This window comes from Thalassophryne amazonica, chromosome 18 (assembly GCF_902500255.1).
Source record: "Thalassophryne amazonica chromosome 18, fThaAma1.1, whole genome shotgun sequence".
Taxonomy (NCBI): Eukaryota; Metazoa; Chordata; class Actinopteri; order Batrachoidiformes; family Batrachoididae; genus Thalassophryne; species Thalassophryne amazonica.
The window spans coordinates 42,426,274-42,444,222 of NC_047120.1; the positions used below are offsets into that span (position 1 = coordinate 42,426,274).

At 39.5% G+C, this 17,949-nt stretch overlaps 1 protein-coding gene across 1 annotated transcript in view; it reads right to left on the reverse strand.

Annotated features, from left to right (window-relative positions):
- Window positions 1–514: 514 nt before the first annotated feature.
- The window catches only part of myo1d (myosin 1D), a 150,237-nt gene continuing 132,802 nt past the window's right edge, over window positions 515–17,949 (reverse strand). Inside the window, exon 22 of the mRNA XM_034194268.1 lies at window positions 515–1,871. Coding sequence (XP_034050159.1) covers window positions 1,715–1,871 — 157 coding nt within the window. The 3' untranslated portion in view covers window positions 515–1,714. The remainder of the gene's footprint in view (window positions 1,872–17,949) is intronic.

The window sequence follows — 17,949 nt, forward strand, 5'->3', positions numbered from 1 at the left end:
ACCCCTGGAGTAGGTCTGTGCAGCGTGTGACACGCCCACATGGACATCCTCTGTGGGACAGAGAAACTGCTCGTCCCCTTCTCTGGACCTGCCTCAGTTTTGAGAGTGGGTGTGGCCAACAACTCCTTTACATTTAAAGCAACAGGCTCAGAAACAGAAAATTCCTTAGAGACCTGAAAAATGTTCCATTAGCTTGCAGAAAAGCTGGAAAACATGATCCCTTTATGACTTCAAGAAAAACAAAGCATCAGGTGAAAAATAACACTTTGGATACAGTATGTGTGTTTGTCTTCAGTTATTTAGGAATGTAAATGGTATGTGTGTTCATATATACTTTAATATGCAGAATCAGACTATTAGAAAAGCACAGCTGCTGGAGACAAGATTATAAAATGTAGAATTAAATTAAAAGTTTAACACTCTGCTTGCAGCAAATTATGACGTTCGGGATATGCTCAACACACCCTAATTAACAAAGATGATTTGGAATGTGTGTCTCAGACACTGAATCATATTTTCCTCACTTGCTGGTCCCATATATGAGAGTCAGCTCATAAACCAGAGCTCAAAGTTTCTTTGAGCTGCTGTGTATGATGTCTGCAAACAACCTAGATTAGTATTATTACTTAGCTATGAGGCGTGTCACCCAACTCAACAGAAAATAAAGACGACATAACATGACATATCTAATTCAAACATTACAGTGACAGTTTTAGTTTCACGTTTGACATGGACTCTGCTCTGCTACAGGAAACAAATTCCTGCTAAAGCTGGTTGATTTTTTTTTATTTATATTATGCAACATCAGTTGCTGCATAGTTTTGTCTCACTTTGATTACCATGGTTGCCTGTCTCCACAAAATACACCATCCATTATAATCTATATATTGCACAAACAATTTGGGAAATAAAACAAAACCAAAACCAAAAAAACAACTTTTGCTGGATTACCCTTTAGTGTATACTGTATATTTAAAGCTACAGTGTGTAGGATTTATCAGTGATTATTAGCAGAAGTAGAATATAGCATTTGTAAACATCCAGTCAGTGTATAGTTATCTGGAACAAGGAACTGATGTATTTTCATAAACTTGGAATGAGCCTCTTCATCTCTACATGGAAGTGGGCTCTCTCATGGACACCGCCATATTGACACAGGAGCCCAAACAGGACATACTCCTCCTCTTTCCTATTTTGCAGGACAGTTAAAAGACCAAAAGGGGGAAAATAAAGAGGAATCAGTGGTTGGTCACCTAAACACTGTATACTGGTTGCTCATGCATGCTAACACATTTCTGTGAAATGGAGGATCATAAATATTACTTATCACAAGAGAAGGCAAGGGAGCATGAATCCTATTCGCCAAAAAATGCAAAAGCATGGAGGGGGTAGATTGTGACCAGTGACTGCATAATGCAATCTACAACCACTAGATGGCACTACATCCTACACATTGTAGCTTTAAACTTGTTTAGCATGTCTCCTTATTTCTTATATAAGCATAATGCATCATTTGTGTTCATACACAGATCTACAGAACTTGACAAATTTGGCTTTGCAATTACAAACATTTAATCACCCGATCATCTTACAGAGCTGCTCTCTCCATTATCACATTAGCAGCAGCTCTGGACACAAAGTAAGCGAATTAATTAAGAATCACTGCCATCATCGTGGTTTGGAACCTGCTGTCGCTGCTCTCACTGGCCTATTTTTAATTTCCAGGAACAGCGAGGATGTAACCAGAGCGGCTCTTGGAGAAGTCGGGATGTGATTGGTTGATCCTGGATTCGACGATGACCGTGCACTTCCTCCCGTTCAGGCTGCACTGGATGGGACTTGAGATGTTCACCTGCAGCTTCCTCTTCTCACTGTGCAGAGTTTAAAAGGCAAAGCGACAAAATCAGGAGCTGCATTTCTCAAAGTGGACACTTGGCATTACTGCGACACAAACATATTAGCTTCATGCACAAAGCCCAATATACAAAACATTGTTGTTGGTCTCTGTGTGTGTTTGTCAGAGACAAAGTGAGGCGATAAATCACATCTGCACACACACTGACATACACCAACATATAGGGTTATTGCACACCTCTAATGATGCACGTGTGATACAGATTTACAACCTAAAAATTATAAATGCCTGTGTCTGTGGAGTGCATGCTTTCAGTGGAATGTCAAGGACACTGAGGTGCATCATGTAACACCACAGGAGAAAGATTCTTGCTTCTGCAACAATCCTACTTCCTGCTCTTAGGGCAATGAAATGCAAATCCAATTGCATAACTTTGTATGAATGTGCTCTATTGTACAATAAATTGTAGAGGACGCTTCTGATTTCACATTTGTTGTGCAGTACAATGAAAAGACATACAATGTATACAGTCAGGTCCATAAGTATTTAAACAGTGACAAAAAAATATTTTAAGCAATCAAGATATTCTTGCAGTGTAGACTTTCAGCTTCCACTCAAGGGGTGCAACAAAATCGACACATTAGCTAAGGTCCTGAACTGGTTAACAAAAAAATAAAATAAAAGCTTTTTAAAAAATAATCTGGAGCAGAAACCTGTATCTGATATTTGGTGCCAAATGATTTGGAAATGATCATTTTAAGGTGGAACGCAAAACTTGAAATGCTAAAACCCAGATGATGCTCAAAATAAACAGACTGTGGGGGGGAGACCATGGCATTAACCATTTAACAATTATAGCCATTTTTATAGACAGAAACCTCCATTTTTAGAGCTCATAAGAAATTGCACAAAGTAAATAAACAGATTACTGTTCATGAAAATAATCCTTTTTAAAGCCAGTTTTCTTTAGATTAGTCAGATGATGGATAGATGAACATTTACAAGTCACTGAATGCGTCTATGAATTTTAGATCAGACTTTAAGAAAAACAAAGTACAGTACTGCGTGGCAAGTCAGTCTGCAGTGGGCAGTTCTCAAAAACTGAGTGACCGTGCAGGAAGGAGACGAGTGAGGGAAGCCAACAATACATCCAGAAGTCTCTGAAGGAGTTTCAGTGCAATTTTTGCATTTTGCATCACCTGTCACAGCTTCCTGAAAACAGATTGGCTACAGTATCCTAAAAAAACTGAAGCTGAAATTTCATAATCATTGTGGCAATCCCCCGGTGATGAGGAAGAAGGTCTCTTTTTACTTTTACGCCCGTGTGGATTGCTGCCTACCAGCTGGCTCGGTTCATCGCATGTTCTTCCCAAGGTCTTTCAGTGGATTGACCACGTCTTGAGGTTGTGCTTCTGGAGATCCTTGTAGTGTTTCTTCTGTCCTCCACTTGCTCAGCTGGGTGACGATCTGTTTGGTAAGTCGGTTGTCATCCATCCTAACAACATGACCCAACCACCAAAGTTGGTTCTTTATGTAATCAATGTTCTGGAACTTGGCTTCAGCCAGAATGCTGATGCTGGTACGGTAGCCTTCCCAACTGATGCAGAGGATGACAAACATTTGTGGAATTGTGGCGGAGGTAGGTGGTCCAGGTCTCAGATCCGTACAGGAAGGTTGGCATGACGATGGCTTTGTAGATGAGGATTTTTATCTCGTGTCGAACGTTTCTGTTGTTGAAAACATGGGTATGAAGCTGCACACTTGAGTCTATGTTAGATCTCATCTTCTATGTCCGTGTTTGATGACACATGGCTGTCCAGGTATGGAAAGTACGTGATGTTCTCCAGGACATGTCTATGCAGTCTCACAGAAGGAAGCTTTGGACTGACCATGTTGGATGGAAGCTCTTACAGGACCTGTGCCTTCTTCAGCTGGATGTGAAAACCAAGCTTAGTGTAGGCTTCATCGAAAGTTTCAAAGATTTTTTGAGGAGCTTCTCCTGTAAACACTGACTCGCTGTTTTCGTAGGTGTACTGAAAGTGCAGGAGTGAAGTGGTGGTGATTTTCTTGTTGGTTCTCAGTCAGCTCAGGTTGAAGAGCTTTCCATACCTTCTGTATATGATGTCAGTTAATGTTGGCACCATGTCCTTTATCAGGTGGAGGGTTGTACTATAGCAGTTCATTCATTCATTTTCAGCCACTTATCGGGGGCCTGTATCACAGAGACAGCAGCGCAAGCAGCGCAAGCAGCTCATCCCATACTTCCATATCCTCGGCCAGTCCTGTAACTCTTCCTGGGGATCCCAAGGTGTTTCCAAGCCAACTGGGAGATATAATCTGTCCAGAGTGTTCTGGGTCTACCCTGGGGCATCCTCCTGGTGGGATGTGCCTGAAAGACCTCATTAGGGAGATGACCAGGAAGCATCCTCATCAGATGCCCGAACCACCTCAACTGGCTCCTTTCAATGCAAAGTAGTACGTACCTTTAGAAATTTGCAATGGCAGGATTTCAGCAATTAATTCAACAAATAATTCAACCAATAGAGTTGTATGTAAAAGTTTGGGCACCCCTGATGATTTCCATGATTTTCCTTTATAAATCATTGGTTGTTTGGATCAGCAATTTCAGTTACTTATATCATATAGCAGACAAACAGTGATATTTGAGAAGTGAAATGAAGTTTATAGGATTTACAGAAAATGTGCAATAATTCTTTAAACAAAATTAGGCAGGTGCATAAATTTGGGCATCCCAACAGAAAAAAATACATCAATATTTAGTAAATCCTCCTTTTGCAGAAATAACAGCCTCTAAACACTTCATATAGCTTCCAATGAAAGTCTGGATTCTGGTTAAAGGTATTTTGGACCATTCTTCTTAACAAAACATCTCAGGTTTGTTGGTTTCCGAGCATGGACAGCTCGCTTAAAATCACACCACAGACTTTCAATAATATTCAGGTCTGGGGACTGAGAAGGCCATTCCAGAATGTTGTACTTGTTCCTCTGCATGAATGCCTTAGTAGATTTTGAGCAGCGTTTAGGGTCGTTTTGTTGAAAGATCTAGCCCCGGCACAACTTCAACTTTGTCACTGATTCATGAACATTGTTCTCAAGAATCTGCTGATATTGACTGGAATCCATGTGACCCTCAACTTTAACAAGATTCCCAGTACCTGCACTGGCCACACAGCATAATGGAACCACCTCCAAATTTTACTGTAGGTAGCAAGTGTTTTTCTTGGAATGCTGTGTTCTTTTTCAGCCATGCATACCACCCCTTGTTATGTCCAAATAACTCAATTTTAGTTTCATCAGTCCACAGCACCTAATTCCTAAATGAAGCTGGCTTGTCCAAATGTGCTTCAGCATACCTCAAGTGACTCTTTGTGGTGTGTACACAGAAAAGGTTTCCTCTGCATTACTCTCCCATACAGCATCTCCTTGTGCAAAATGCGCTATACAGTTGAACGATGCACAGAGACACTATCTGCAGCAAGATCATGTTGTAGGTCTTTGGAGCAGGTCTGTGGTTGACTATGACCATTTTCACCATCCTTTGCTTCAGCTTATGTGAGATATTTCTTGGCCTGCCACTTCGGGCCTTAACTAGTTCTGTGCCTGTGGTCTTCCATTTCCTCACTATGTTCCTCACAGTGGAAAATGACAGCTGAAATCTCTGAGATAGCTTTTTGTATCCTTCCCCTAAATCATGATGTTGAACAATCTTTGTTTTTAGGTCATTTGAGAGTTGTTTAGAGCCTCCCATGTTGCTGGACTTAAATATCATTCTGTGTACGATCATTCCCCAAAAGTTTAATTTATATTGGTTGCTTTACATAAAAGTCATGTCCTTTCAAAATTATGCTCCAAATGGTATGATTTGTTGGTGAAAAAGGCCTCCAGGCAAAATGTCTTTTCCTTGGTTGACAAAGACATGTTGGGGAAGACGACTGGAACAATAGGTCACCCTGTATACACAGAAGGCAAGTTTTTGAACAACTGATAGCAACAACAACAACAAAAAAACAAACCTCATGGAGGAGCAATTGTGTTGTTGGTGGGAGATTTCAGCACCTGAGTATTCTAATTAAGATAAATAACAGCAGAAAGAAGAATTATCAATCTGTTGGCGCTGGATTAGCTGTTAGGGCCTGTCACATCAGGTTTAGCTCGTTCTGGATGAATTGCTAGTCTGTACGGTTTGCTCTTAAACAGGATCGATGACAAGAATGAAAGTCAGAGGAAAATGGGATAAATTCTGTGAATGTTGAAAGGAAGAGGAAAAATGGAACATTATATGAGAATGAGATGACAGCTCTTTGGCTCAGGCAGCGTGACAGGAAGATAAATTTAAAGAGATGCAGATTAACCACAGAACAAATATAAACATCACAACGCAGTTGCTCACTGGCACAATTACACTGAAAAAATTGGAGTGATATTTACTTGAAAAAAAAACCTAGGCAAGTTTTTTCACTCAGAAATTCCAAGTAAATTTTCCAAGGAAAATTCTTAAGTAAATTTTACTTGCATACATTAGTTTATCTAAAAGAATAACTCAAGTAACATTTACTAGCAAATCAATTGAATATTTTCATTGAATTTTACTGTCTTTATTCATAAAAAGTAAAACTTTTCTGCTGTTCCCCTTGTTTTCACTCAAGGTTGCCACAGCAGATCCAATTTGGATCTGCAAGTTGATTTGGCACAAATTCTACACTGGATGCCCTTCCTCACACACCTCCACATTGCATGAAATGGAGCAGTGGTGGGGTTTGAACCAGGAATCATCTGCACTGAAAACAAGTGCACTAACCGCTTGTTCACCACCTCTGCACTGAGTTTTAAGTCCCTTTGGTTGGTCTTGTTTTCACTCGGAGTCGCCACAGCAGATCTTGGATCATTAGTTCATGAATGTATTCATTATAATACAACCGTCGATACATATTGATGCATGTTTTTTCTAAACAGAATTTCTTTTGTCTCAATGTCTGACAAATTTTAATAATCCACAGCAGGCAGAGGGGTGGCCAAGTGGTTAGTGCACTTGATTTCAGGGCAAAAGATTCAAACCCCACCCCTGCCACATTTCTCCATGTAATGTGGAGATCCATCAGGAAGGGCATCCAGTGTAGAATTTGTGCCAAATCAACATGTGAAAACAAGGGGAACAGCTGAAAAGGTTTACTTTTTATGAATAAAGACAGAGTAAAATTTAATGAAAATATTCAGTTGATAATTGCTAGTAAATGTTAGTTGAGTTATTCTTTTAGATAAACTAATATATGCAAGTAAAATTTACTTAAGAATTCCCCTTACTTGGAATTTCTGAGTGGAAAAACCTGCCTAGATTTTTTCAAGGAAATATCACTCCAATTTTTTTTCAGTGTATCAAAACATCAGGCAACTAAAATCTGTTTGCTGCAAGTTCCTGTTGAAGCTGCAGAAGTTTGGGAAAGAGTCGAGAAATTCATAAACTGACCTGTTGCACAACAAAAAGTCATAAACAACAGCACGAGCGTCAGCTACCCACACTGCACTCCTCTGCAGAGCACGCACATCCCAACATCTCAGCTCAGGGTAGCTCTGCTGCTGGTTTCCATAGAAACCCCCATGAACTGAGCACCCCCATCTGCCATGGCCGCCAGCCAATCAGACTCTGTGTGTGTGTGTGTGTGTGTGTGTGTGTGTGTGTGTGTGTGTGTGTGTGTGTGTGTGTGTGTGTGTGTGTGTGTGTGTGTGTTCAAAAATGTCTTTCTCTGTCCGTCTCTCATCCTATCACTTCTCCATCTCGTGTTGCTGAAGTGCCAGAGGGGATTCTGCGCCGTGCTTCTCGTGAAGGGCAAACAGGGTCATCCTCACATACACAATTACACTCCATCGCTACAGAGATTTTATTGGACACGCCATGTTTGGGGGGGGGGGGGGGGTGTCCTTTGACACCTTTCTGTCTGCACCACAGCTTCCCTACAAATAGAAACTGTGGCTTTCTGATAACAATTAATAAAGTTTTGGCCCAAACAGTCTAAGATATGACTGTTGGAACAACATATACAAAGCAATCTAATTTATCTCATTTATGTCCCTATAGTTTATCCACGTTATGAATATAAAATGTCTACTATTACACAGTTTTGAGGAATGGCTATTAGAATGAAATCACTTAAGCTTCAATAATAGGTAAATATGTGTGCTAAATAAAACCTGATAAGTCCTATTCTCCAAGTACTAAGTATATCACATATTGTTACTGAGTTATTATTTTCACTCACTAGATGCTTTAAACATTTATTTTAAAGTGTCAAGTGTTAAAAAGTCCCACATGGGGAAAACTGCAATGTCCACGGCTGCAGTGGAAATAGTATTCGTGCAACATCATGGCAGAGTAAAATATGCAAATAAAAGAAAGTACAAAATCCTTTATAGACTGGAGCTTCCTTATCTAGCCAACCTAATTAAACCTCAAGTACCGGCCTGTGTTCTGTGTTCTCATGATATAGGATTATTACACTGTGTCCCTATGGTTAAAAAGAAGTCAGCAGGCTACAGAGCTTTCTCTTATCATGCAGCTGTTCTGTGGAACAGCCTGCCTGCTGAGATAAAACAGTCTGATTCACTGGAGTCATTCAAGTCCACTTTCCCTTTCATATACTTGTGTTGTATCTCACCATTTTGCCTCTCCTTAAATGTGCCATTACCAATGGAGCAGGTCTCAGCCTCATTATATCTAAATTCTGGGTGTGTTGGTGAAGCAAAAGGCTAGCTGCCAGCAACCACATTAGTACCCTCTGCAGCCTCATGAGTACTCTCTGTGCTACTCTGCTGGCTTACTGCTCGGAATTACACCAGTTAGTTCTGGTTGATTGATTCTGCTCTCTTTCTCTCTCTGTTTAATGTGCTGCTGCCACGAGCGAGGTGTCTAGTTTAACACAGCCTGCTGGACCACTAGAAGGCCCAGCTGCATACTTACCAGTGACTCCTTTTCACATATATACTGCTGGGGACATTTACAACAACCTACAATTAGATTTTTGAACTTTAATTTGTTCTTGCATGTGTGATGAATCTTTGTTTGTACTTTATCTGATTTCTGTTAATGTTAGAATAGTGGGTCACCGCTCTGAGTCTGATCTGATTAAGTTTCTTTTTTTTTTTTCTCAAAAAACACCAGAGGGGAGTTTTTCCTTACCACTGTAACCTGTGTACTTGCTCAGGGGTGTTGATAAGGTCAGACCTTACTTATGTGAAGCACTTTAGAGTGACCTTTGTTGTAATTTAGTGCTATATAAACAAATTGAATTGAGGGTAAATACTCAGGCATGGCAAATCAAGAGAATGAAAAATAGAGAAACACTGGATATAAAATAGTGATTATTTTCATGATTGATTAATCAATCTATTATTTTGTCAATTAATTAATTAGTTAATAGTTCAATAAAATGTTAGAAGATTGTGAAAAATGCAAATCAATTTTTTTTTTTCCCCAGAGAACAAGATGATGTCCTATTTTGTCCACAGCCTAAAAAACTAATAAAAGAAACCAGAAAATATTTACATTTAAAAAGATGAAATCAGAGAATTTGAATTTTTAAATGACTCAAAACAATTTTTAAAACAGCCACTGATTAATTTAATAGTTGATTATGAATCGATTCATTGTTGCAGCTCCAATATGCACAGCAGCGGCTACCTATGGTGTAAGTATTAGGTGTGTATCGTGAAATGTTCTATTTACAAAAGGAAACAACCTCATCATTAATATGCAAATATTTACACAAAATACCAAAATATATTTAACTCATGTACTCTTCAAAGGGGACTCGAGCCATAAGTAGGAAGTGTATAATACGAGTTCTGTTGTTAAATATTTGCATGATGATGTCATCCAAAGTATGTGCACAGTTACAGGTCAAAAGAACACCACCAAGTCATCTGTGAACAGCAATATGTAATCAACTGGATCTTCAGGTTTCTGGCTACTCTTTTTCAACAGGACTTGGTTGAAGCCAGTTGTAACCCTATAGACAGAGTTCTTCATTGGATGGCCTCTCCAACTGGAAAAATCAATTCTTTCCTTTTCCTACTCCCAACCCCTATGTTTGACTTTTCCCTTCATGCTCACTTGTTCCCAGAAGTACCACTTCCCCATTTCCCTACAAGGAAGGCTGGAGGACAGCAGTTAAGAGAAGGGAAGAGGCACAGATACAAAATTAATGAGGCTAAGGAAAAGGTTGAGTGTGTGTGGAGGTGATAAGGAAGAAGAGGGTCGGCACAAAAGGAATTCCAACAAAGTGTGGACTTTAAAAAAAGAAGGGTCCCCAAAAGGGTATTCTAGTAAAGGATAGTGAGTGGTTTGGAAAAAAGGTCTTAAGAAAGGGAGTAGACTGTCCGGGCTATTTTCAGGTGTGAAGACCACTTCCAGGTCTGAGTCACCCATTTAACAGAGTTTCTGGCTTGACCACATGCATTCTAAAAAATGAATGACTGCTGCAGGTGGGGAGGGTTCCAGAGGATTTATAACATTGTGAAGATTGTCTACAATAGGTTATAATTTCTAATTACAAAAACAAAGCTCCACTTTTGTAATTAGCCAAAACATCAACAGCAATGATTTTTTTTTCCCCACATAATCGTATTTAACAGATTAATGAGACCGTAATGTCGGAGCAAAGTGAATGCAGCAGTGTGAAGAAGAAGATACTTTACACACACTGAGCCGGACTGAAAGGTACAAATTTCGAGGTGCAGCAATACAACAAAAATAGAAATGTGAATGAAGCGGCATAAGGATGCACAAAATCCACTGCTCCTAAAACACAATCGCAAATTCACAGAAAAACACATCTATGCACTGAAACATGCAGCCAACAATGTAAAGGCAAGGCAACATGAATGCGCGCAAATGATCTATTAGAGTGATTTTTAACATACACCCATCCTACAGCCATTTTTTTTACTCATTTTTTAAAACAGGGTGATGCAATTCACATTTTAATGGTAACTTGCATCACCCTGCTTTAGAGTCACATCCAGTTCTTTGTTTGTCTGCATTTTGTTTTTTGTATTTAATGCACCTTACAGAAGTTCCTTTTAATGTCGTTGTTCAGCCGACTGCACAATGACAATAAAAGTATCTCGAACCAATATAGGCAGAAATCATCACTGTACGGTTTTATAGTTCGTTCTGCAAAACTGCAGTCTTCTCACATCACTGTATTTATCTTTTCCATCTGTGTGCATGTGTTTTAGCACCTCACTTTTAAAAATATCTTTCAGCACATTCTAGTTTCACACCTCTAACACAAAACTGTTGCATTGCACACAAAAACATATCCGTAGAAACGACGGAGATGAGCAAACATAAGTTTGCTTCCTGTACCAAGTTACTTCAGCTGTACACTCAACTGCATGTGTTTGTGTTCAATAGATGGATCTTGACCATCTATGATGCAAAGTCTAAGCTTTATTGTGCAAGACCCTTTGGAACATGTTCAACCAGGTTTTGTCATTTAAAAGGTGCTAAATCTTTGTGCAAACTTGGGTACAAAGGGGCTGGGTTAAGCAGACAATAAATGGAACCAATCACGTTGGCACCTATCTTCAGCCTGAAGTCAGAGTGCGCCAAGATCTAGTTCACAGGTTAGGGTGCATGGAGATGTGATGGGTTTTTTTTGTGCCAATATTTCCAAAGATGAGTCCTTTCTGTTCATCTCCCTGCCCCAATTGCAGGGAAGAAAGAAAATGGCATAAAAGAATAACTATGCAAAGATTTTATCTAAAGCCACGGTCACACGGCACTAACGAAGGACACCGAAGCCAAAACAAAACAAGAAATCTGTACCTATGTTGACTTTCGGAGGCATTGTTTAACAGTCATCTGCCTTTGTTCCTGTAGTTGACGCGTGATCAAAATTTTCAAATTGTTGGAAAATGTGAACGTGATCTGAAAATGTGAACCTGACGACAACCTCAATTCATCTGCATTCCATTTTGCTGTGTGTCTTGATGGTTCCTTATCGTTTGCGTTACTTTCTGTGACGTTAGTGTTCCGTTTGACCATCATCCAACTTCAACCAACCTACCAAGTCCAATGTCTTGCACAAATGTTGATGATATCTGAACGGATCAATAAGTAAAGCTCCGATGAGCTGCACGTAACATCCTTGTATCACTGATGACTCATCCACGTGTAGGACAAAAAGCAACATTGTCATACAGAAACAACAGTATTAAAAACGTTTTATCAGCTACTTTAACTTTATGTACGTTCCAACCGTGTGTGGTTGGCCTGTGTGTGCACACGTTGTTTTGAACAACATCTCTCACCTGTTGTCAAGACAACCAAATCCCGCATCTGCAAGTACTGCAGACATGAGTACAGGGCTAGCTGAGCTCGAGCTCATACACACTGTCGGTCATGTCATCGCGAATGTTTCGTTTTGATTCCATTTAAAGCGTCAAGGTCGACGTTCGTTTGTGTTAGTGGTGGGCACAGATAACTAAAAAATTAACTTCAATAACAGATAATCAGATAACTGAAAAGTTATCTTTGATAAAGTTAAAATGATAAACCACCCAAAAATGTATCGGAAGTTACAGATAACCGATAAATTACAGTATTGTCTCTGGTACACTTGCAACTACTAACAAGCTGATTTTGAGTTTAACACCATGATCGCTTCTGAAAGCATCAAAGGCGACAACAGACCCAAACAATGAGTCAGCACTTGTGTCTTTGAGTGTCCTGCCCCCTGCTGGAAGCTCCAGTTTACGACATGGCTTCCAGCACAAACGCAGCTGAGAGGAGCTGCAAAGCTCAACTCTCTACTTAATCACAATGCTGCCATCAGGCCAAGGTCTTGGAAAATAAAGCAATGCTGACTTATGGTTTGGTGTAAATAAAATGAATACTGATAGAATAACTCCATTAATGTCAATTCTGTCAGATCTTTTAATGTTGAATAATGCACTAATTCTAAAGTTTTGTAACAAACACAGACAGATGGCATTCTGGGTAAAATGTGCCTCCGCTAACACTGATTGGTTATGTAAACCAACACAATGTGAGGTGTGTCGTGTGTTGGTGTTTACAGATAAATGTGCTTTTGTAAAATATGCCAAAAAAAGGCATTTTCAAAAAAAAAAAAAGCCAAGTTGTAACTAGATAACCGTCTGATATAACCGGTGTCAAAATAAATAGAACACTACCTTGATCTACTGGTGCCAGTGTGAGTTTTGGCCATTTTTCACTTGATTTTTCATTGGTGCGAGAATTTTTTGGATCGCACCGACTTTCAGGTTAATCGCATGTCCTGCATCATTTAGTATACATGGAGTAATGAGCTGCATTTAACATTTCACAACCACCTCTCGCACTGTGCCTGTGCAAACACCGCAGACATGTCTTGTAATTATTTTATTTTATTTTTTTACTTTGATGTCTCCCATTGCGAGTTTTTGTAAATTAAGTTTGGAAAAAAAGTTTCTGTTTACGTTTTGCTTCTGGAAACACGAGTCCGACGTGTGGTTTTTGAACGCACAATGTGTGTGAGAACATAAATCGTGCGCTCTTAACTTTTACACCGTGCGGTTCTGTGGTACAGTTTGAGCTGGAGCCGAGTACAGTGATTGAAAATATCAGCCCAGCTTCAGTTTGAATACTGCCATGAACACTACTGGCTAGCAGATGGCAGTAGAGACTTGCCAAAACAAAATTCCAGATAATCTGTGTCTGTTGCTACTCTACTACATTTAAGATGCGTGGAATTTAATAAACGTAAACATAATAACATCTATAAACCCAGAGAATATATTCACAAGAGTTTAAGGCACTAGAGTTTAATGCCGTTATCTGTGGAGCCTGATCAGAGTGTCTCAAATGCATTTTTCATATCGTGAATGTACTGAGATTATTCTATACCAATAATGCACCTGGACACAGCATGTCCACACTAAAACCTTAAAAATGAGTGCATTACTTTAAAACTAAAACATATATCTGATATTTTCACTTTATAAAACTTCAGACATGACGTTAATTTAAGTAACTTGTCCGAAACTAGTTTGGTTAATATTTGAACCACAAGTTAAAAATGTATGCCTCTGGATGACTTGGGTGATACTGCAGTCGTATCAGTATGGGGTTAAAATAAATGAGTTTTTTTTTGTGACCAGTTCTCCTTTGCCTGCAGAGGATAGAGAGATTTCTTCTAGAAGCAGCTCTCCTCTTTTTTGCAGAGGGCAGAACTACACATCTACTACAAAACTTTTAACGGGAAGGCGTTCAACTGATTTTAAATTTTTGTAAGAGTTTGTAGCTGTTCAGCTTTGTTTACCACGTTAACGGTCTAAAAATGATCGGACAAAGATTTATCGGAAGATAATTAGTCTGATAATGGTTTTCAAAGTTATCTGAAAAGATAATCCGATAATGAAAACATTATCTTCGATAATTATCAGAACTGTGCCCAACACTGGTTTGTTTTCTTTCGTTAGGTTTGGTTTTGTTTCGTTCCTTTTTGCTCTCTTGATTCGCTGGCTTTTCGTAATGGAAAAGGTGCAGACCATTTGTCCACCTTTTCTCGACAATTTGTGACTTTTTTCCCCTTCATTCAGCTATCGCCATGTACCGTGTGCCCAGGCCCTTTATTTTACAGTTTGGGAGTAATAGTAATCACTAAATGACTTGCTCTGGGGAGAATGAGGGCTCCCTTCCCCACCAAGCATCTTATAGCCGAAAACCAGCCTTGCACCTTCAGAGATGCTGACCCGGTGTCCTTTGAAGGACAGTCTCGGGTCTTGCGAGGAACATAAACTGTTTTACAGCACTACAACACATACATCCCCCCTATTAAGGCACTAGCAAGCTAGCAGCTATAAGAACAAGCTAATGAAGGCTTTATTTCTTATAAGTTCATAGTCATGGCAGAGCTGGTGAGAAAGCACAGTGAATAAAAACCCCCCACTGTAGGAGGAAGTAAGGAAGAGAAAAAGGGTGTGTGACTGAGCGAGGGGTCACCCACGAGTCAACCTCGGTCAGGCCTTCTTGGAATAGCGAGAGCTGAAAGATAAAGAAGTGTGCAAAATGGATGCAGACCTGGCATTCTTGCTGTTGCACATGTAAGTATATTGAGATAAACTCTTTGTTCTCTATGTATTTCTGTGTATTGATGCTTTCTTGACACAGTTTCATGGATCGCGTTCTTCAGCTACAGCTACATTGAAAACAAATGCACATAGACAGTTGGGGGAGGAATTAATTTCTAATGACAGTTTTGTGACATATGTACTCCCAAGCTGCATGGGGAGCTCCATAGAGAAGAATATGACTCCCCCCCCCCCCCAAACCCCCCCCCCCCCAACAATGAAACACTGAAAAACTGACCAGAGTTGCACAGTTCTGCTTCAAAATATGACAAGGCTCAGAGCACTGGTGCTCAGGCACTGGTGCCATGTATTCATTTTTGTGTTTAATTAGTGTTGTGGTACTTTTATTGGTTATTGCACATTCTTGTGCACAGAGTGTACGTGTGTTGTTAACCCACTTATGTAAGGTGAGTCTGAGCGTTGCACCCTTTAAATGCAGAAATACACAGCAGTGGACATTTAGACCAGGTTTTTCCTGGTTTAAGACAAAATTGCTTTCTGTTGCTGGGATGTCAACACACCAGCACAGTGATGCAAACCCCTCACTGTTACACAAACATGAGCATGGGTGCAAAAATGCACACATTAAAGCTTGGTATTGACACAAAGTGGGCACTGGGCACAGAGTAAAAACTAGCAATAACACCCGTGTTACCACTGAGAGCTGCTTTGCTGCTGGTGAAACCCTGGTTGTGGGGCAACATCTCTCTCTGCATCTCACATGGTTGGATCACATGGCTCACGTGCTCCTAAGTGCTAAATTATCACAGAAAAGGATGCACAAAAGTGCACAAAGCACAGAAAAGCACACAGGGCACAGGCCTACATCAGTCTAAAAATAACAAGCAATTCAAATGGGTAATTACAGTTCTGAATGATCACCATGAGGAGAGAAAAACAACTGACCTCACAAGTGAGGATGAATGAATTATTGTGGAATTAAGAGCTTACGTTCTGACAGACCATAACGGCGCAGTTTACAGCGTGTGCAGTTCGCAAAGTAAAGCAGGAATCTGAGCTTGCTTCTTTAATTAGCATCACTGTACCGACGTTTTGCCTGTAAAGCAACTGCAGATGTATGAATAATAGAGTAACGCAGAGGCAGAAGCAAAACTTGGTGAGGGTTGGTGCTCGCGAGACAGCAGCAGTGTGATTCTAAGGCTTAAGTTCACTGTTGGAAAAAAGGGCCAAAAATAAATAAATATGCCACAGGAGACATTCCTATTTTTACTGTATTTCCTACTGGTTTTTGAAAATATAAGAGGGTTGCAGTGCTTGACAAGACAACTACAAACTCCAGAGAATCAAATGTTTAGAGGCACCAAGTGAAAATGTTCTGTAACAACCTTCTTGGGCACTGCAGATGGTTATTTCACCACTAAATATAGAAGGAGGCAGTCTCTTTATGCAGCATTTACTGAAATGTGAGTGTGCCAAATCTGCTTATATCTCCTTTTAAGTCATTTTTTCCCTCTCATTCTGATTTCCTTTCCTCTGGTTTCATCTATTAAGTCATTTTTCCCCTCCCATTTTGATTTCCTTTCCTCCAGTTTCATCTTTTCCTTCGCTCAACAGAGAGCTGTAATCACATTGTGAGAGATAAGTATGTAGGTCATTCAAAAAAAAAAAATCATGACAGAGATGAAGCAAATAACATACAGAGGGGGGAAAGAAAAAGAAAAGAAAAACTACAACACACTCAGTGGATGCAAACCTCACTACCCACATACCCACTGACTCCAGCCACAGTCCACTCCTTGTGAAGTTCCCCCCAGCATAAATAGTGAATTACTCAAATTAAATATTCTAATATTTTGGCATTTTTCTGCTTTTTGAGTTGTAGGACATCATGATCAAAATTTAAAAATGCTTGAAACAATTGAGTTTATATGTAATGAGTCTAGAATAATTAAAAATATGGAACTTTTCCAGGATATTCTAATTTTTAGAGATGTACCTATAGCCCATATTTATTGTGCTAATTTCGACCTACCATATATTGGCTCCAGTTGGCCCATTCACACTGACGATTAGCCCAATGTTTCCCAACAGAAAGTGAAAAATTGATTGACGTCGGCCAGTGCCAAGGCCTGCCAGACTCTGCAGGAGCTAAGTCGACACCAGTTGGGCAACGCTGATGTTTGTCGTGGTCCCAGAAAAATTTTTCAACATGCTTCAAATCTTCGACGTTCATGCTAAAACCCTGGCACTATGCCATCTCCAGTAGTATGCCGTTACTGCGCTGTTCGCCTCCATTGGCCAATGGCGGAGGGATCATTCCATGTGGATTCATCAAATGCCTCCCACCTGACTATCTCAGAATTGTCTAAAAAATAATCAAATTAAGATAATATAGTTAATAGGATGTGTGCCAAGTTTTAGCTTAATATCTTCTTTAGTTCTGACAAAAAAAAAAAAAAAAAAAAAAATTAAGATAGCAACGTTTAACAAAATTTTACATTCATTTTTGCAACATCAAATAAAAGGGAGTGTTTAGGAGGCAATATCTCTAGATATTACAATACCTTGGGCTCGAAACTTTCCACAGTGTAGTGTCTATACCTAACACATTTTCAATGTCAAGTCAGTTTTTTTCTAGGGAGCTGTCACACTTGAAAAGTGAAAAATTATTTGATGAATTGAAGATCCATAAGCATGTTAAGTGACTTTGTTATCTCATGTTTCCAATTGCAGTTTCAGGAACTAATGAAGTCTGCATGGAATTACACTAAAATGAATGTCAAAAATTAGCGTTTATAAGGTGCTACAAAAAAAATATATCAATAAAGAGTTGGACCATAGCCATCTTTGAACCAAAGAATATATACTTTTAGATGGTGAAGGTTTCAAAAAATTTCATGTTGTCACACATGGGCAATTTGAAGTCAAATTTCAGGACATTTTGGGTTTTTTAGGATTTTGCTGTGGATTTTCTGGACAACCGT